Source organism: Corapipo altera, unplaced genomic scaffold, assembly GCF_003945725.1.
Source record: "Corapipo altera isolate COAL_440 unplaced genomic scaffold, ASM394572v1 169, whole genome shotgun sequence".
Classification (NCBI taxonomy): Eukaryota; Metazoa; Chordata; class Aves; order Passeriformes; family Pipridae; genus Corapipo; species Corapipo altera.
Genome location: NW_020884946.1, coordinates 690,535 through 711,671, shown reverse-complemented (window position 1 = coordinate 711,671; position 21,137 = coordinate 690,535). Strand labels below are relative to the sequence as shown.

General features: G+C 42.6%; 1 protein-coding gene across 1 annotated transcript; it reads left to right on the top strand.

The window, feature by feature from the left end:
* Positions 1–279: 279 nt before the first annotated feature.
* NAA30 (N(alpha)-acetyltransferase 30, NatC catalytic subunit) lies at positions 280–19,878 on the top strand. The gene is made up of 5 exons (XM_027662514.1): positions 280–329; positions 633–1,601; positions 8,966–9,089; positions 11,125–11,180; positions 18,044–19,878. Exons 2-5 carry the CDS (start codon positions 636–638, stop codon positions 18,179–18,181), a joined length of 1,284 nt encoding a protein of 427 aa, XP_027518315.1. The 5' UTR covers positions 280–329; positions 633–635; the 3' UTR covers positions 18,182–19,878.
* The last annotated feature ends 1,259 nt before the right edge of the window (positions 19,879–21,137 follow it).

The following is a 21,137-nucleotide window of genomic DNA, read 5'->3' as shown; positions in this document are numbered from 1 at the left end:
GTATGCCCGTATCCCTCTAACTCCGTATGCCCGTATCCCTCTAACTCTATATGCCCGTATCCCTCTAACTCCATATGCCCGTATCCCTCTGTCCCTGTATCCCTTACCATCTATCCCGGTCCCCCTGTATTTACACTCCCCTCCCCTCCCCGCGCCCTCTGAGGGCTCTCTGCACACGGCCCCGCCCGACCGCGGCGGCCCCGCCCCTCCGTCACCAGGCGCCGCCGCCAAGCGCGGAAGCGTCGCGCGCGCGGGGCCGGCCGGCGCTGTCGGCGGGTGTTTTACGGCCGCGCTTGGCGGCGGCGGAGCGGGAGCGGCCCGGGCGGGCGGTGAGTGGGGCGGCGGGGGGACCCCGGCCCGGAGCCGGGACGGGCCCCGCCCGAGCCCCTGGGGGCACCGGGGCGGCCCGCACAGGCTGCGGCGGGGCGGCGAGGCGCGGCCCGGGCACCGCGCGTGCCTTTGTTCGCGCCCCCCCCCCCCCCCCCCCCGCCCCGCGCACCCCCCCGAGAGCGGCCCGTGAGGCCGCCGCGCCCCCCCCTATCCCCCATTCCCCGTCTCCCCTGCTCGGCCTGGCGCCCCCCGCCGCCGCCCCCTCCTCCTCCCCGGTGAGTTTGTGTCGGTCTCTCCCGTAGGACATGGCCGAGGTTCCGCCGGGGCCTAGCAGCGTCCTGTCCCCGCAGGGGGACACGCTCTCCCCCTTCCCCGCGGGAGGAGGAGGAGGGGGGGCCGCTTCCTCCTCCTCCTCCGCTGCCGCCGCCGCCTCCTATGCCGCCGCCGCCGCCGCCTGCACCGGCGCCCAGGACGAGGAGGCCGAAGAGGAGGAGGAGGAGGAGGAGGAAGAGGAGGGACCCGCGGGCGGCCGGGAGCGGGAGCAGCAGCGAGGAGGAGGAGGAGGAGGAGGAAGCGGCGACAAGGGGGCCCCGCAGCACCGGCACCACCACCGCCACCACCACCCCCCGCACCACAACCACCAGCTCAACGGCCTCATCAGCCCCGAGCTGCGGCACCTGCGGGCCTCCCTCAAGGGCAAGATCCTGGGCGCGGAGGCCGCGGCGGCCCCCGAGGGGCTGGAGAACAAGCGAGCCAGCAAAACAATGGGCTCGGGACAGCAGCAGCAGCCGCCCCCCGCCGCCGCCCCCGCCGCGGCGCCCTGCTCGGCCCCCCACGCCAACCACCTCCCTCCCCAGGGAAGGACTGCACCCTCTCCTCCTCCTGCTGCTTCCCCCCCTGGAAAAGGGGACAGGAGCCAGCCTGCTGCCACCACCGCGACCGCTGCTGCTGCTGCTAAGACTGCGGCCCGCAATGGGCTGGCGGGAGAGACTGGCTTGGAGGAGGAAGAGCAGGAGGAGGGGGATGAAGGAGGGGAGGAGGAGGAGGAGTCCCTGCAGCTTCTCTCCGGGTCCTTAGCGGCTGCCTGCAGTTTGAAAGGCTCGGGAACGGACTGTCAGCCCGAGGAGGACCTAACGATACGATACGTCCAGTACGAGTCAGAGCTGCAGATGCCCGATATCATGAGACTGATCACCAAAGATCTGTCTGAACCCTACTCCATTTACACTTATAGGTATTTTATCCACAACTGGCCACAACTTTGCTTTTTGGTAAGTGCCCGAGGGGAGGTGGGGGGTGGCAGGGAGGGCAGGAGTTGGGAGTGGTTTGGGGCTGGGGAGGAGAGGATGGAAGGGTTTGTGGAAATACTTTAAATAATCTCTTTGTGGGTAAAACCGAGCTGTTGTGGAAGTACCTGTCCCCTGGTGACCTGTGCATGTGTAAGTAAAGCAATGCCCCAAGTTCCTGCATTTGTTAACACGTGTTTTAAGTGGTGAGGAAAGGGTTTGAGCACAGGGCTGAGATCCAGAAATCCAAGGCGTCTAATCGGGGTTTTGACATTGACTTTTGTGACCTTTGGTAGCTCATTTTATTATTCTCTCTCAGTTCCTGGGTTTGGATTTGAAAAAGAAAGTACTTAGTCCACTAATGCCTTACAACAACTGCTTAGTGATTCTTGCACAATGGCTTTAAAACTGACTAAAGCAGGGCTGGCACATAAATGGTAAGTGGTAGGTGGAGAGGAACTGTGAAAGGCTTAGCAGACTTTTTGATCTGTGAGCTTACTTTGACGAAGACAAGTCCAGCTGTGTTGCTTTCACAGGTGTGATAGTGCTCCCAGAAATCCTCGTGTTGCTCAGATTGTCTCCCTGTACTAACAATCTATTTAGTTTTACATTCTTCCTGCTGCACTACTGAAAGGTTGTTTTAGCTGCCCCTCCCTCTGCCTTCCGAAGTGTTTAGCACTTCTTGTGTCTCAGCTGCTTTAAGGATGATAATTCATCCACAAGGGTAAGAAAGTGAGTATAAGTTGGCCTGAGGGGTGTCTGGGCATAGCAGGAGCTTAGCAGTGTTTGATTTACCCATAGGAACACTTACATCTGCACAACAGAACGTTTTGGGGAGTGTGTGGCACTTCCTTGCTGAGGTAAATGATGAATTCTTAGCCCTTGATGTTTTAATCAAGGCTGGACACCTCTCTGAAAGGTCTGGTTTACCCAGGGCCAGGACACCCTCCAGTTCAGGGGTATCTCTGAAATTTTGATAGAGCGAGTACAGGAGGTGAGGTTAATGGAGCCCATCTGGCCCTAAACTTCCTGAATGTTCTTGGTTTAGGATCTGGTATAATTTACAGGAGGATTTGTATGATTTATAGGAGGATTTTCAGAGTTGTGCTTCTTAAAACCCTGCAGAGGGAACACAGTAGGCTTTATAGGAAGTTGAGCGAAGCGTTACCTTCTGGAACACAACAGAATATGAAAATATTGGAGAGCATTGTTGGATGCAAAGTCATGTTTGCCATTACAAGGATGCTGAGCAGAGCACAGTGGTGCTTTTCAAGCACTGAGCTCTGTGTGTGACTGATTTACCTCATACTGAGAAAAAAATGCTCCTGAGCTGCAAAAGTCCACACTTGGAGCATCAAGTGTATCACTGGCAATGTTGGATACTCTGAGATCACAGTGCACTTGTTTAGATTTTAAATCACTGTGGGGTTTTTTTTGTCAGGGAATAACTGAAGAATTTTGTTATGAAAAGAGCAATGACAAGTTGTTTGACAGAGCACTAAAACAGATGATTTCTAATAAGTGCATTCAAAGAATGAGATATCACTCAAGGAAGAGAAAGTGTCTTCAGCTTGTTTTGTAGTGACAGTTTCATCTTTTTGACAGCCTCAAAGAGTCAACAAAACTTTTCCTGAACTCAGTGTGTTTGCCATTCTTTTTAGAAAGATGGGCACAATGTAAAGTACATAAAACTGTAGAGAAGAATATATGGCTGTGAGTGTCTAAAGCTTGCAAATTGTCATCTGCTTAATAATTGGAAAGTCTTGCAGTTTGCTGAGTCAAGTTTCATGGAGGATTTTTGTGACTGGTTTTAGTGTTTTTAAGGTCTGTTTTTTAGAGGTTTTCTTGAAGACTTTATCTTCTATAATATTTAACTTGTCCCTGCAGTTAATGGATTCCTGAACTACTGCTAAGTCCCTTTAAAATATTTATCTTCAGTCAGGGACTGCATATTCCAGTTACCAGGAGGAGTGTCAGGATGGTGAACGAGAAGCTTAGTGCCTGATCTCACAGAATCATTTGTCTTTAGTGCCTTGTGGCCTCACTCTCTTCTGGCTTCAGGTTTTGGTTGGGTTTTGATTGTCTTGGGAAAAGGGCTTGGCCTGTGATGTGATTGTATTTGAAAAAAGATCTGTAAGGGTTCAGTCAATTCCTTCGCTGAATTTCACCGTCACCATTTTTAAAATCTCCCAGTACATCCTCACCTGTCTTCATTGTGCTCCATGGGCACCTTTCCTTTTCCCTCCCTGTGAGGGGAAAGTACAAATCCACTGAGATTGAAGATGGGATGTGTGTTTTCCAGAAATAATCAGCGTTTGGCCCTTGCTGATGTTTTATGCAGTGAACCATCATTTTCCTATCGTGACAATGCAAACCTGTTTTCTGGGGGCATTATTAACTTTATTCCTGATGATTTTTATCTCCTGGGTTGGAAACTTCTAAAGGCCAAGCCAAAACTCAGCAAGTTGCAATATTGCTTTAGTGGCTGGTGCAACCCAAAGTGCCACATGTTTTCCTTTCTGTTCAACTCCCTCTTCCTGGCTTGTGCTAGCCCTTGTGTTTCTCTGATTTGGGAAGCCAAGATAGCCCTCCCACCACAATATTTTTATAAGTGTGTATGTTTATATATGTTTTAGGGTCACGTTCTCTGGCTTTAGAGCTCCAAATATATTCATGTAGGATGTCCCAGGCCCTGGTGCAAGAGAAGAGGTGAGGATGCACAGCTGGGGGGAAGCCACAGGACCAATGCTAATTGGTCACCAGTGTGCTGGATCAAACCACTTCCTAGCTGTACACTCAAAGAAGTTCACATTCCACTTTAAAAGGACGTGGAGATACTGGGAATCTTAAAACCCTGTTAATTTTCATGTCAGATTTGCCTGTGTAACTTTTCTTGACTTCAGGGCTTGCACTGCAGCAACTGAGCTGTTGCAAGTTAATAACTTCCTCTTCTATAAATTTCTAGTGGAAGGTGTCCCTGTCCATGGCAGGGGTTTGGAACTAGGTGGTCTTTAAGGCCTCTCCCATCCCAAACCATTCTGTGATTCCGTGAACCTCCAACTCTTTTTAAACTCAGGTTTCACCTGTCTTTGGGAGAGCAGGTTAGCACTGTCTGTTAGGTGTGGATGCTCTGAAAATACCTGCTTTTTACTTATTCCCAGGAGCTCTGTCAGCCCAGTTTCTCTTCAAATGACCTGTGATAACCACTCCTCTGCCAAAAACTGACAGGGGAAAGGGGGATCCTGTGTTTCACTTGGGGTGTTTTTAACTGTCACCACATCTTTGTCCCCCCCAATGACTGTAAATGCACTTTCAAAGTTGTAGCTTCCTTTTAAAGTGGGTTTATTTTGCAGCTTCTAGTCTTAGCAGTGTGAAAGTTCTCAAACCTGTATTTAAAACTGATATATTAAATATTTCAGAAAATTGTTCTCCAAATCCTTCTGCGTGGGAGAGGTGAGCTTAGGAAACCTTGCTCTCTGCCAAAGTTTGGATAAGGCAGGATGTAATAAAAGCTGAGCTCTGGCTGAGTGCTGTAACCTCTCCTGTAATTCACTGCACCATTCAGCTGCCTTTTAAGAAAAATCTGGAAAATCTGTGCTTTTATTGGATTCTTAGCTTTACCACCAGCTATAGCAGCATTTATAATTTAAACTTTCACAAGTTTAAAAATAGCCTATTAATTCCATGTAAGTGGTTTTAGATGTGTTGCAAATCCTAAATGACTGCAGTTAAGATCTTGTTTTATGTTAATGCTTTGCATTTTTTTTCTTTAAATTGGATTTTATTTGAGAGCCCCAGTGTGTTCTTAGTGTTGAAATTAAGACTGGTAAGACACCATCCCTGTTTTTCAGCCGTGGAAAACCTGGGGCATGAAAGGAAAACTGGAAAAGTTGGGAGGACGTCTGAGAAGTCAGACGTGGCAGATGTAGGAAGAAGTTTTATAGGATTCATTCCCAGTTTGCAAACTCTGTATTCCAGTTTGGTTTTAGACGTGATCATGGTTTAGGATACAGGCTGTCGGTGGCTTTGTGAAAACTCCAGTCACTGCAGCCCCTGAGCAGGGAACAGGAGCCAGTGTGGTTATTCCAGCAGTGGGAGAAGGAGTTCCTTGCATGGGAGGAGGGAATTACTGGTGTCCAGTTTTGTAGAGTGGGAGCAGAGGGATGGAGTGATTTGCCCAGTGTCGGGAAGAGCTCTGCCTGAAGTGCCAGACATGAGGTTAAATCCATTAGCCTGAGTGTATCCTCTAATGGCATTCAGTAACATGATCCCTAAATGTAAGCCAGTTCTTACAGAGCTGTGTCTGGGATACTTTGGGCTGGATTTTGGTGCAGGTGTGAAAGGAAAATGTGGTGCAGTAGTGCAGGTTCTACTGTGTTTGAGTCGTAAAGTATTTAAAATACTTCCCATTTGGGGCCAGTTGCTTGTTTTAATCTTCTTTAAATAGGAACAGAAGTCCCAGGATCTGGGTATTAAATGCATGCTCTGAGTTTGAAAGACTTAATGTCATCTTTGCTAATGAAATTAGTACAAATGGATTGATTTTGTGACAAGTTATGTTCTTGCTGATTTACAGACCTTTCTGTACTAACTCTTCCAGTATATTAAAATCTAGTTTGTTTTAAACACTTAAACTTATTCATAGGCACAAAGTTGATGCAAATACTGGATTTGGATTCATGTATGTTAATCCTGCTACTAATAATTTAGGATTGAAGTAGATCTTATAGTACTCTGTGGGTTTTATGATATATAATAATGACTTGGGCTCAGTGCTGTTTGTAGGAACTTTTACATTTAGAACTCCTCTCATACGTGAAAAGAAAATTTGGCCCATGGTTATCTCTTCATAAATGGTGTTGTGTGGGAGCTACTTTTTTTCTCTCCTTCTCACTCTCCCTATTTCAGTCTGGTTTTTTTTTTATTTACACAGTTTAACTTTCCTCAGGAAATTAATTACAAAGCTTCACATCACAGTTGAGGTTCATTTCCAGCTCTCCAGAAGGTTGGAGAGAAGGAGAAAGGAGAGAGAAGGCAACAAAAAATCCCCTCAAATTGAGGTGGAAATGCAGCACTCCCTCTGTGGGTGGAACAGCCATAGATTTACTGCCAGATTTACCTGCCTGAAGACAGAGAAATAGATTGAAGTGTTTGGGGAACTGGTAACAAAGTCATTCTTTATTCAGCTCTCTGGCAGCAGTGGTAAAACCAGTGGGTATTTGCTTCTTTGATTACTAAACCAAAGTTCTTTGCTGTTCATTTAGCATTTTAAATATATGATTCATGAACAGAACGTTCCTGAAAAGTGCCCTAAACAAGCAAGAACACAGATATGCAGAGTGTCCAGATTGTCACTGCTCTTGAAGTGTGTAAAAAGAAAAAAAAAATTCTTAAAAATTCTCCACATAACTGTCAGGATCAACAGTTTGCACGTGTTCACTTGAGGGCAAAGCATAACTATAACATGCTGGTTTGTGGTGTGCTTTTTTATTTTTTTTTTTTGTTGGTGAGGTATAAGATTACATCTAGGTACTCTGCATAATTATAGCAATGTTCTGAGCAGTCTGGCTGAAGATACTCTTTATTTAACTCCCTGGTTTTCTCAGGTCTGAACCAAGATACAGAACTTGCCTTGAGCTGAAACTTTGCATACACAGGTCTAGGATAAGTACAGCTTCTCTTTTCTATGGAATAAACTGTGTTTTGGAACAAATGAAGGGCTGCTTAGGGTATTTCAGTCCAGTTAGATCATGCTACAGCTTTTGTTTGTTGTTTTAAAAAATCGCTTGTTAGATTGCTCAGGGTTGTTCTTGGATACTGCTAAAAACGTGTTTTCCTGCCAAATAAAAACTTAGCAATAATTATATTTGCTTCAACTCTATTAGAAATGGAGTTAAGACCGTGCTGTATCATAGGGCTTTGGAACTGCAGCTTGTACATTTGGGGCTGCTTCATTTCACCTTTGATACAGTTCCTGGTTGATAACGTGGTTAATAACCCACCATCCAGGTGGAGATGCTCCAAGACATTATTCTTTTTAGGGTGAAGAGCCTGTGTGTGTGAGCCTGCAGGACAACCTGCATGAAGGAGCCTTCTGTTTGTTTGTGGGAGTTTCAGCCCACAAGCTGTGTCCAAAAAGCTTCAGGTGTTTGGAGACTATACACTTTATACTTAGACTTAGGAGCTCTGGGTTCACAGGTGGGCTGCTCTGAGCCCTGGCAACACTGGCTCTAGCAAGTGTTTCTTATTTGGCATGTCTTACACTTGTAAACTTGGATTGTCCAGACTCTCTGCCAGCACTTGCTTGTGCCAATCATGTGCTGTAGTCCCGGTTTAGCTGCTGCACTTGAGCCCAAGGCTGGTTCCCCCTGCAGACACAGATCTGTCTGTGCATCCACTTAGCCACCAGTCAGGAGTTTCTTTTTATGTCTGCCCATCTTTCTTGAGTGCCCAGGAATTCCTCCTCCCCTTGGATACCTTCCTGCTCTGAGCATTGCTCAGTGTTACTGCTGCAGGTTATAATGTCATTAATCCCTCATGCTGCCTAATCCTCCACTTAACATATGACTCAGTTTTTCTTTTTCTGTTTCATGGTAAAATTCTGCTGAACACAGGGCAAGTGCTTGGATAAGTGTTTGGGTTCTTTTCTTTTTGGGGTTTTTCTTAATATTTCAGAGTGACTACATCTCCTTGACCACAGATCCTGTGACAATGCCATTGGGATTAACTGCCAGTGCACAGCTCTTAACAAATGAAAGCTCTGAATAGTTAAAAGTGTGTGAAATTAACTGTGCTTTTTTTGTTTGTTCTCTGGTGTCATATGACTGAAAACTACCCTTTCCGAAGATTAAATGCAGCAACACTTTTCCCTGATCCTTTGTGGCCTTGGCATTAAAACCAGACAAAAATTAAGCATGTTATCTACCACAGCCCTTGTACAGGAAAATTCAGATCTGTATAAAATAGGAATGGACTTTTTTTCCCCTCTGCAGAAGCCCGTGTGAAAGGGTGATTTATGCCTTAACCTGGTGTTTTATTTTATTTATTTCCCCTTTCAATCACACATGTTCTTACCTGTAGACTTTGTGAAATAATAATGTGGTTCTCTCCAGGACAATTCACTGGTTGTTAATTTTAAGTTTATTGGAATGTAATAAAGAAATAGGAGTCTTTTAGTGATATTAATATTTTTTGAGATATTTCTAAAGTTTATTTCGCTATCTTTTCGTAGCCTTTTTATAGAAATGAGTTTTTTGTGGCTGTTTCACTTAAAAAAAAATGAACTTTGGTTTTTACTGCTTTTGGTGGCACTGGAGATCCCAAACTGAGAATGTGTGTTTGTCTTTAAGGCCATGGTAGGGGAGGAGTGTGTAGGTGCCATCGTCTGCAAGCTGGATATGCACAAAAAGATGTTCCGCAGAGGTTATATAGCCATGTTAGCAGTGGATTCCAAATACAGAAGAAAAGGAATTGGTAAGAAAAGCCTTTTTTTTTTTGTTCTTATTCAGATCCTGTCTTTGGGGTAACTGTAGCTGTCACGAAGATTTAAGCTGAGCTGAACTGGTGGTTTGTCTGTCTGTCATCCCCGACTTACTCAACCGCACGAGCTCCCCCGTGGCCTCTCTGATTTGCTAAAATAACCTGAGATGCCCTTTGAGGCTCACACCTGGGATATGATAAAGCTAAAAAGAAAGGCAGGCAGCAGCCCCTGACCTCTGCCTATTACCCCTGTCAAGTAACACCAGTGGGAATTGCTTTGTGTTTTTATATGTGCCCTCATCACTGTATTTCCATGTTGTGTTCAGGCTCTTCTTTTCAGTGAACTTATTCCCTGGCTTCTCCCTATAAATTATGCATATATTGCCCGTTGGGGAGAATTGTATGGAGCTCATTATTGTATTAATAAGTGAAGAAAAATAGCTGTGTATTGTTACTTGAATGATTGAAATGGAGATCTGTTCTGTTGGGAAGTTCCATGGTAAAGAAATCACTCTTGGCAGGGAGTTTGCCCTCCCTCATTAATCAGTTTTGCCCCAATGAAGGGATTTTCATTCTGACACCAGTTATCCAGGTTGGCTTAATTAAAGATTTGTTCTTAAATTATTTTTTTTTTTGCTGGTTATTGCGAAATTACATTTTGGAACATGTTTTTAACTTAAAACACAGACGTCAGCTTTAAAGCTTAAAAATGTGCTTCACCACTCATGTACGCTGAACAGCTCATACTTCTGTGATTAAGGACAGAAAATTACTTCCAATTGAAAAATACAGTGATACATTGCAGAATGTACCACTGTGTTTGCTCTCTTCAAAAAATAACCTCCAAGAAACTTGCAGTATATGTATTGTCATGACTGTTCAAGCGTGTGCAGGTTTTTTTCTCTCCAGTGCAAATTCAAAAGCCATGGTTGGTTTCTGTAGTGGAGCAGAGGGAGAAGGATACTGAGGAATCACTGCCTCTCCTTTCCTTTTAGCTGAGTCATGAAGGAGTCTGCCATAATTTAATTGCAGGTGCTTGGATTCATAAGTAAATAAGAGCTAATGCTGCTATTATGAAGATCTCTGCAAGATTTTTCCCTCCCTTTAGTCAGTTGGTTATGTTAGAATTGTATAAATAGAATTTATCTTTAAAGCCTTGCTTACTTTAGCATTATATATGTTGACTTTTTCCTACATTTGCCACCTTGCTGTTTCTCAAAGTGTGCTGCTAATCTGAAGATCTACTTTAAATGTAGTACAGTTTTATCATATGTTCAATGAAAAATCTTAATTGATTAAAGTTTTGAGAATACTTTCCAACATTCCCTAGATTCCTTGGGGTTTTTTTTTCCTTTTCCTTAGCCTTCTTATGGAAGTGAGATTTATGCAATTTCATTGAACAGCAGTATTTTCCACTAATAACTTTGAAATCAACTTTCAATTTCACCCCAATTCTACAGACAGGTAGGGATATTACATCTGTAGAACTGTTGTGAAATAGATGAAAAATAATGATAGAAAAAATTAAATTAATGCCTGACTGAGGGGAAGGGATGGGCTTCAACAGTATTATTAGATCCTAGCAAATCCAGAGGGGAGTGAGCCACAAGAAAAGTGGTTTCATAAGTTCTGTTACTAATAGAAGTATTTGTTTTAGTAAGAGGAAATTCCCTCGGAAGATGAATGTCCTTCAACTACACGCCAGCAGATTTTGCCTTTAAATGCAACAAAAAGGAATGAATCACATCTTGGAAGGCTATATATAACACTGTGTTAAGCATAGCAGCCTGTTTCTAATATCCTCGTGTTAGAAGAATCTTGCACTTAAGCTGAGTCTCTGGATAACTTCAAGGATTATTTTATTGTTCAGACTCCGAGGCTGCAGCTTGACTGCAACTTCTTGTGTTCTTCTTTTTCCTCCCTGCCTTCCCCAGGTGTCATGCCATGTAGGGTAGCACACACTAGTCATATATAAACCAGCATTTTTATTGCACTGCAACTCTGACACTTACTGAAATCTGTATTTCAGGTACAAACTTGGTTAAGAAAGCTATTTATGCTATGGTTGAAGGAGATTGTGACGAGGTAAGATTTTCTAAATCAGAAACTTTCATAATGTAAATGGTTTGCATTCTCCTATGTGTGGATGGGTTTCACAGGTTTTTCTTCCACAGGACTTTTTTTAGGTGAGAAATGATAAGAAGTCCTTTATAATAAAAGGTGGCAAACTTGGTAAGAAGTTCCTTAGAATAAAAGAAAAAAGGAATGGCACAAATAGGAGATGGATTTTCTAAATTTATCATAAGTGCTGGAATTCAGCGTTTCAGGTTTTGTTTTACTCTGTGAAGCTGCCTCAACCTTCCCTCCCAGGCACATTTTCCTCCACGGGCTCCAGTTTAAGGAGCTGCTGAGCAGTGTAACGTGGTGCTGTGTGTAGTCCTGCCCCTGGAACAGTGTGTGCTGTGGTGCTGCAGTGTGGTTTGATCCCAGTCATCGGGCTGTTCTGACACTGCACAGCTTATTAGGTAGCACAAACAGAGCTGGAGTGATTTAGCATGTCAACAAAAACTTGGAAGGAAAGTGACTGTCAAACTTTCCCTGGCCTAAATGTTGTTAGTCTTTTACCACATTACAGTCCCTACTCTTTTTCTCTCTCTCTCTCTCTCTATATATATATATGTATAAAGAAACTGTCTGTCTCTATGCACCATGTTTCACTTGTGAGGAGCTCTCCCTACATCCATCCTCCTTAATCAGGTTATCTGTCCCTTTGACTCCCATCTCCTCGGCACAATGCAATTGTTGGCTTGTTCCTGACCGGTGAGCACTGGGTCGTTTCAGTGTGTCACAGTTAAGGAGCCTTTGATCTCTCTGTTATCTCCTTTCAAACTGCTCCCTCAATTGTCCCCCTGCCCTGTGGTGAAGTTTCTTATGCAAAGCTACAATTTGTGTCACAGGACTTCTGGGCACATACTGCTGTTTGTTTTTCCACTTGTTGCCTCTTGTAGCATCCCTGGATGTGTTCTGACTTCATTCATTGTGATTATTTATTCTTCCCCTCAGATTCCTTCATGACTCTACTTACTGATGTCTTTTTTTTTCCCCCTGTCTAATTGATGTTGTGCTGGGGCAATGCAGTTCAGCCTGTAATTCTTTAAAGTTCTTTGTTTTGGCTTGTTGCTTCTCTCATGCTATGTAACACTTCCTCTAACCTCTTTTACTACTTACTACAGTGAACTAATCAAAAAAAGGTTGGTTTGCTTGTTTTCCCCGTTGCTTTCCACTGTTGTTTTGAGTTGATTTGCTGCTGCTAGAGCATTCAAGATTTAAAAAAATTGCTAAATAACTGAGGACTAGTGTCCACATCACAGCTGGAAAATTGAGATGCAGAGAAGTGAATTGCCCACTGTTGTTAGAGAGTCAGGAGTAGAGCTGGCTGTTTCTGCTCAAGCTCTGAGTTGCAGTAATTACTGTCTGATTTCTGAATTTGTGTGTGCTACTTCTCATGTACCTTCATTTCTAAGCTGCTTTTATCTTCATAAAAATACAGTAAATGTGCTAAGGGTTGCAGGCTGGTCTGCAGTGAGGCCTCATTAAGTCTTAGTCACAGATTTTCATCTCTGGTGCTGTATAAATGCTCTGGGTTAGGGGCAGAGGGCATTTCTCAGATAGTGTTCATGTCCCCTTTAATTGAAGGCCCTACAATTCAAACTCCTTGAAGTGTATGCTGTGGGTGCAGTCATGGTTCAGTTCCAGTTTGGAATCTGTAACCCTGTTTGTGGGAAGATGATTACAAACTCATGTCCTGCTTTTTGGGGGCTTCTGCGTCAGCTGAGTCTTGTGCTGGTGCAGAATTTTGAACTAAATTTTGGAGTGTGGAGTGCAGGCAGAGGATTTTATTGATGTTCTACACCACCAACAGAGGCACATCCACACTGATTTATTATATCTGTGTTGTTCTTTTCCACATACAGGTTATCCACAGCCAAACAACCAATGTTTTCATGGTTTGTTTTTTTAAATTTGCCACCAAGTATGGGCTTCCTCCACATACACATGGTGCAAAATAATGATGGTGGTTGCTTGTACCACTTGAGTTTTCAGTCATGACCACAATCTGAAAAATCCAACAAGCCACCCATTAAAAATCTCTGTCCAACTCTTCCCTTCACCAGTTTTTACAACAATTTTCAGGAGTTCAATTTCTAGCTAATTGATGCTTAAAGCTGATCAAACATGAAGTTGTGCATCACAGTAATTTGTCTCTGTGAGGTGTGTAAATAGTTTAATCATCCCTGCTGCTCTTAAGGTATTTTCTTACATCTTTTAATGAAATCAGAAGCATGGTGAAAATAAAAAGACGCTGCTACTTGAGATAAGATGAACTGGAGTTCAAAATAAAAAAGCTATTTTCTGAAACCTGCTTGGAATAGGATTAAAAACATAAATATGCAGCTGTGGGTGTCATGAAAGATTTCCAAAGGCTGCTTGGAAACTCTTCCCTTCAATCTAATTATGGAATAGATGCAGTAAATAGACTTAATTTTAATAACTTATGCTGTAGAATCTGATAAATGTTCAGTGTGTTACTCTTCAGAGTATCATAAATTGGACTTTTGAGGTATCAACACTGAGTCTTGAAAAAATAAAGGATTTATACAACACCATGGATTAAAATCTTGCCACACATCAGTAGTGATTTGTCATTTCAAAGACTTGAGTGATATTCCAATATTTTAGCAATTAAGGACATATGGTGTTTTGTTTTTTTTTTTTTTCCTGTAAGCAATTTTACTGGGAATAAACTAAGCCAGGCCCATGGAACAAGTGATTTACAGTGTGAGCTGCTGTGGTCAGGCAGTGCCTGAGAGGCAGTTTGTGCTGGATTCCATCCCTCAAAGCTGAGGCAATATCCTTCCACAGGGGTGGTTTCTCTGAGTGGGGTGAGTAAGTGAGGAGGTGAATTGGCTGAAATGGAATCTGTGTGGAGGGGAGGAGCTGCCCATGGAGCTGCCCCTGGCCTACATTAGAATAGAAACCAGGGAAGTGATCTGAGGTTGGGGGTGGGTGGGTGAACTAGAAATAACCTTCAAGCCTGAAGAAAGTACAGCCTGCTTTGAGCTGGAGTGTCTGGATATAACACTACAAACAAAACTTAGAGATCTTTGGGGTTGGGTTTTTTTTTTTTTTGCCTTTGTGATTTTTCTCAGGCATTTGATGTTAATGATTTCTAATATTTGAGGTGGTGAACTCTCAACACCCTGAGTTTCCAATAGGCCACAGTGATCTAGGATAACCACAGGCTGGTTGCATAGGAAAGGTGAACTATGGAAGTCAATCAGGTGAAGGGGAATAGTTTTGCTCCCAGCCCCAAAGCTGTGAAAAGATTTTTCTCCCAGTTTAAAAAAGGGAAAACATGTGTTGACTGCACCAAGGTGCTGTCTGCCTGCTTTTTGTACATTTGCTTAGTTTTTTACTGACAGGCAATTTTCCAAAACTGTGCTGCTGAAGACCTTCCTGTGGAATTGTTACATCCCTTAATTACGGTTAGAAAGGAGGAATTGTTCATTCATATGTAGGTTTTCCATCTGTAACAAATGACAGACTAATCTGCATACAATTCACTCACCTCATATTACTGAAATAATGTACCATGCAACTGGTAACTAATAAAAAGTAAGACCCTTGTAAGGGGGACTCCTAAAAGCTTTTTTTTTTTTTTTCATGCTCTACATTTTCCTTAAAAAAAAAAAAGGAATTCTGAATTCCTGTGGAAACTTTAGGTTGATTTGAAGTGATGTTTTTTTGACCACACCGGTGACATGTTGACACTGGTGTCTTTTCTAATTCAGTACCACACTAGTAAAAATTAAATGTGTGTTTTTATAGAATCCTATTTGAAATCATTACATTATTAATATTTTAGTTTTTCCTTAATCTATAAATCATCTAAAGTATGAAGTGTTATATTTTGGGTACTGCCTTTCTTTAAAAGTTAAGGCAGTTTTAAATTGATTAAGGACACTTGACAAACCCCTGTAACTTGAGTCTAGATGATATGTCAGACTTGAAAGTAAGAATAGGGAGTGCTGGGAGCACTTCCTTCATTTGCTTATTTGGTTTGGCTGTATCCTTTCCATGCCTTGGTTTTTAAACTTGAGTTCATTCACAGTTTGAACTGAAGAAGCAAGAAAGCTTCACCACTCCACTTATCTTCAGCTTAGGAATAAATTCAAGCTATGAAAGTGTAGTAACAAGGAACATTGCACTCTACTCTCAGTATAGAACATCTCTTGCCTCTAAACCCAGTTAAAATTAGACAGTTGAGCTAAAAGGTTTATGAAATTTAAGATAAAAGAGAAAGTAACAACCTTCAGAAAGTTGCAACTTGAGCAGAAAATGCTGTTAAATGCAGTCCTTTGCTGCTCTCCAGGGGGGGATGTGATTGTGCTATCAGAGATTTAACAGGCATATGAGTACAACAGAATCGACCCCAGAAGAGCAGAAATAAATGTAGTGATTGAAGGTTTGGAGCTTGATTGAAAATCTCACACAGGAAGAGGTGCATTCTTCACCAAACAAAGCTAATGAAATTTGAATAAAATATGCCTGTGTTTCCCATTTAGGTAATAGAAACCTGTCTTTAGCTGCAGCATGTTGAGATCAGGGAATTACTTTTCATTGTGCTGAGATTTCCTTAGAAATACCAGAGCAAATCTCCTGCATTTGCTTTCAAGATGAGCATTCACTCAGGTAGTGGGATTCCAACAAACCTGTATTTCAACATTTAACCACTCCCTTCAGTTCAATCACCTGCAGTGTTGGAAGGGTTTTAGCATTGCAAGGTGTTGGAGCTTGCAGTTGAATAGAGATTGGTTATATCACTGTGCCAGGTGACTAAACTTTGGAGAGTGAATGCCATTTGTAGCTAAGAATTCCAATAATCCTCTGCATGGTGGATTTACGTGGGTCAGATTTCCTCTCCGGCATTAATATTCTGTTTTTAATTTGAATTAAGGGGCCGTACAATGTGTAGAAAATAGCACTCTCCAGGAAAATTATTGTGCTTCCACTATTAGTTATAAATGAATAGTTATTATCCACTTTAATGGATAAGGATGGTGAGTACTCCATCAAGTCACAAGACTTGATAGTAGTGCTCTGTGAAGTGCCAGCTAGAGAAATTCAATCTCTTATTCTTGCCACAAGACTAAGAATTGAATTAGGTTGTCTTAAGTGTACAACTCTGCCCTGCTGTAATTTAAGAACTCTGATGATTAATATTTTAATGTGTGACTCTTTAGTTCCTTTTTGTAAAACGAACTACTTCCAAGTCTTACATTGTTCAGTGGGTTGTTTATTGTTCTTTCAACATCCTCACACTGAGAAGCACAGGTGGAATAATCCATTGGAATGTGGTTAGAGCGGCTTGAAACCTGAGTCAAATATATACATCAAATGGATTTTCAAATCTCAGTGGAGGTGACCAGTGTAGGCACCGCCTGCCTCCCTCTTTCCCACCGGTGTAGCTGCATCTCGGGCTGCAGAAAACAAACCCCATGGAGAGAAAAAGGAAAGGTTTTGTGCCAGGTGGCTTTGGAAGGAGCTCAGCAACCAGCCTGGAGAGCTGGCAGGAGACATGAGGGGGAATGGGAATGTGTGCCTGGAGGCAGTGGGGGACACAGAGGCCAGAAAGTAGATTGACCAGGCTGAAATTGTGGTCCTGTATTTCCATTCTGTGCTCTCTCTACAGTGACCATCAGCTCCTGTGTAATGTGTGGATGTTCATTGCCATGGAATTGAGTCACATTATTAGTTCAGCCTGTGTTCTCGTGCAACCAGGACCTGTCCTTAGGAGCAGAATCCTTAAAGAGATGAGCTGGACAGCAGTAAAGAGGCAGAGCAAGTTTTGATTGTGTGGAGTGGGTTTGGGATCACTAGTTGTGGCAGAGCTCTGTCCAGTGCACGTGGAGGAAAGAGGGAGAAAATTCAGAGGGAGATACTTGAGTTTATTAAATAACTTCTTGTTAATGCCAGTGTAGTTTTTACCTGCATTTGAGACTTCTGGGGCAATTTCAGGTCTTTGCTTAATTTGGGCTACACTTCTGCTTGGTTTTGTTCTGAGTTATTACTGACAGATGTTCTTGCAACCGGGATCTCACAACACAGGGTGGAAAAAGATGGGAAAAGATGCTCTTTCTTCCTGGTGTGCACTCTGATTTGTTTAGGGTATTTGCTGGTACCCAGGTTGGATGGGACCCTGAGCAACCTGGTCTAGTGAAGGTGTCCCTGCCCATGGCAGGGGGTTGGAATGGGATGATCTTTAAGGTCCCTTCCAACACAGACCATTCTGTGATACTTGTGTTGAGAGCAAGTACTCCTTGCAAACATTGGATCTGACAGCTGGTATCAATCTGAAGCTTTTATCTAAATCTAACAATTTAGAGGTCAAAGATATTAAATAAATAAACAAATCCTCCTATGCCAAGTTCTTGTAACATGCGGAGGTTCGGTTGCTCATTCACCCGTGGTTGCTTGGATTTTGGGTGGGTTTTTTTTGAGAGGGGGAATGTTGGGAGATGGGGGATGTTTGGGATTTATTTGTTGATGTGTTCTTTACCCCAGTTATTAGGTGGTGAGTTGAAACTCTATTTGCAGCCAGGAACTAAAATCTCGACATGTTGTTTACAATTACAGTTGTTGTTTAACTGCTGGCTTTTAAAATGTGGGAGTGGGAAGCTCCAGTGTGGGGTTGGGAAGCTTAATGTGGAAATATTGCTTCATTAAGTAAGAGTATAAGAAGGAATTAATTCCACTCATTGCTCATAAAGGTACCTTTAAATAAAACCTTTGAAATGGGTTCAGTAGTCACGTGTTTGCATTTGCTTACTGAACTAACACGACCTACTCAGCTAACGCTGCTTTTTTTTCTTTCTTTCCCCTTCAAGGTTGTATTGGAAACAGAAATCACAAATAAGTCTGCTTTGAAACTTTATGAAAACCTTGGTTTTGTGCGAGACAAGAGGCTGTTCAGATACTATTTAAACGGAGTTGATGCACTGCGTCTGAAACTATGGCTGCGTTAGGAGAGCCCATCCCACGGGAGCGACCGCCGGCCCCGGCAGCGCAGAGTCGGCCTTTGCATGCCAAGCAATTTGTTCCCAAAATTGCTTTGCAGGTGGACTTAGTGATTCCCATGCAGCTCTTAAGAAAAACCTGTCAGTGTCCCCATTGAGTGTCGCACATTTTCGTTGCACTTTGGCATGGCGCGTTTGTTCCGAATTAAAGCCGGTTCTTTCCGACTCCCGAGTCCTTTTGGTACCAGCCAGAGATGTGCCAGTCGATAGCCAAGATAATGTTCATTCATTTGCAATTAACTGACTGTCTTGACATACACAGAACCTGTATGGGAAAGCCACTTTTGGTTCCAGAAAATTTAAAAAAAAAAAAAAAAAAAAAAAAGGAAAAACAAAAAACCCACAAACCACACACACACACACACACACACAAAAAAAAAAAAGCCAACGTAGATTGTAAAATTCTACAAGTATACTAACATTTCATACTGAAATTGCCATAGTTTTCTGGGGAAGAAGAAGAAGAAGAAAAAAAAAAAGGCTTCAATTTTAGGTTTTATTTTTCAATATTGAATTTTTTCCATTCTTAAATATTGGTACCTCAGTGATTAGTGAATGAAAAAATGTATTGTAGGGTGGGGTGTGTGTTACAATGAGTAACAGTAACCATTAAATTGCGTCTGCCAGTGCCTGTATAGATAAGTATATTTGTCTTCACCTCTAAGTTTGGAGTGCATGCTTTTATTCTTTTGCTTTCTTCAATTGTCTTTGCAAGGAGATAAAAAAACAAACAAATTCTGCTTTTATTTAAATTCTGGATTTGATAATAAATTATTTCAGATTTTTATAATTTGGATACTTCTCCCAAACGAGGGTTTGGAAGGCCCTTCTTCTAGCAAGAAGTATGAGCTATTTTGAAAACCTTGGGTAGCTGCTAAAAGAGAACCTGATGGCACCAGTGAGTCTCTGCTGGGTTTGGATGCACTTTTTTCATTAAAAGAGTGAGGGACTTTTAAAAGAAGATATAGAAAATTAATGTAAATTGGTATGATTTTTATTTAATCGAAATTATTGCTAGAAGCTCTGAAAAACAGCTATTTTAAGATAGAACAAATTTTTTTTTCTTTTCAGATTCAGATTGCTTTGCTTCAGTGTTCTAAAATGCTTCAATCTTTGGTTCTTGGTCTTGGAAATAAATTTCAAGGTGTATCGTATGCATTTTTAGCTGCTCTCATTTTCTCTAAACTTACATGAGCTAAATTATTGGGGGATTTTTTTTCCCCTCCAAAAATCAAAGCAGCGGGGAAGGAATTCTGTCTCCCTTTCTTTCTTTCTCCCATTTGCTCTTGCTCTGTTTTTTTCTCTATATTTTTCCCCCCCCCCCTCTCTTTAATTGGGCCCACAGAAGTTTTATAACACCCATCAGTTTTTTTCAGTAATTAGGTGTCCAGGCTTTCATGTTCCATGTGATTCCACAGCCCAACTCTATGAATCAGTTGGGTCGGGTTTTTTTTTGGTTTTTTTTTTTTTTTTTTCCCAAGGTATTAGTTGACTTACGGAAACACCTCTGTAATCACAGATATCACAGGATATTCTGAGTTGGAAGGGACCCACAAGGATCATGGATTCCAACTCTTAAGGGAATGGCCCGTGCAGGGATGGAAAGGATGAACTCTCAGTGAATCCTCTGGAGTCGAGTGAACTCTTCAGCTTTGCCTTACTACACTTTTTTGTTTTTACCTTTAGGATTTGGTTTGAGTCACGGGGTTGTTTTCTTTTTTTTTTTTTTTTTTTCTCCTTTTTGCTAATTACTGTACGCTTAAAAAACAAAACCAACAAAACCCCTACCTCCAGTAACATTTGGAAAAAGAGCCCTGTGCAGGAAAAACTGGATTTAAAGCAAAGCCGCCTTTTGCACAGACCAATCGCACATGGTGATGGACGTTTCTTACCATGTACAAATCATGAGTTGTATTTGAAAATAAAGATTTTTAATGGAAATTGGCCCTTCTGAGTTTTCTGCTTGTAGACACCATCTGTGCTTTCGAGGAGGCTTGTTCCCCTCAGTAAAGAAAACTCATGTTTAAAAGGGTGCCCAGAACCAAGAGTGGTAAAGTGGAGTCTGTCACTCCCAGGACATGTCAACATAAAGCCTGTGTGTTGCCACTGCTGCCTTGTGACATGATAAAAACCTTTTATTACCCCCATCCCTCTGGTTTGCCAGTTTTTCTGGAGTTTTCATCATTGTTAGGACTTAAACGTTGGTAAGGAATCAGTTGAGTCAGGTTTCTCTCAGCCGTGGTCCGGGATGTAGCGACAGCTCTGGGTGGCTTGAGCTGAGGAGACAGATGAGGGAGGTTTCATCCCTTTCAAGCATCTGTTGGACTTGTATCAGAGATTCCAAACTGGACTGTCCTGTGTGTCTGCTGATGTTTAAATCCGAAAAGCCAGACAGGCAAGTTTTTCTGTTGGTTAATATTTAAGCCGTGGGTGTCTTCACGTTCAAAAGCCGGCTTAGAAGTGAACTGAAATCGCTTCTTGCTGCCAAAACCATCCTCCCTGAGCAAACTTCAAATACAATTCTGGTTGTTTATTGTAAGAAGTAGCTGTTGCCATGCATGTTTTGAAAATACTGCGCAAAACAGGTGCAGGTCTCCCCTTCTTTTTCCAAAGGGCACGTGGCCTGAAAGGTTCTGCCATCGCTGCTGTGTCACACACAGTTCACCGCCGAAGACACTGGAGCTGCATGTGTTGGGTCGTACTAAACAGATCTGTTCTCTGTGTTGCTTGGGATTGGGATATCAAGTGGGAAGTCCTGAATTTGCAAACAGCTTTTCAAAAGGAATCTAGCAAGGAAAAGTTGGTTATTTCTCCTGTCTGTTGCTAAAACACAGTCCTCTCCCCCCCTCGCCTTTTGCATTGACAAATCTTAACGAAGGAGTTGATTGCTTTTATATTTAAATTT

What these genes read in the sequence shown, in the direction of transcription:
- NAA30 (XM_027662514.1), top strand. Translation starts at nt 636, where the DNA reads ATGGCCGAGGTTCCGCCGGGGCCTAGCAGCGTCCTGTCCCCGCAGGGG. An exon ending in ATACAGAAGAAAAGGAATTG is followed by an intron (nt 9,090 to 11,124) that starts GTAAGAAAAGCC and finishes TCTGTATTTCAG; the next exon opens with GTACAAACTTGGTTAAGAAA. An exon ending in TTGAAGGAGATTGTGACGAG is followed by an intron (nt 11,181 to 18,043) that starts GTAAGATTTTCT and finishes TTCCCCTTCAAG; the next exon opens with GTTGTATTGGAAACAGAAAT.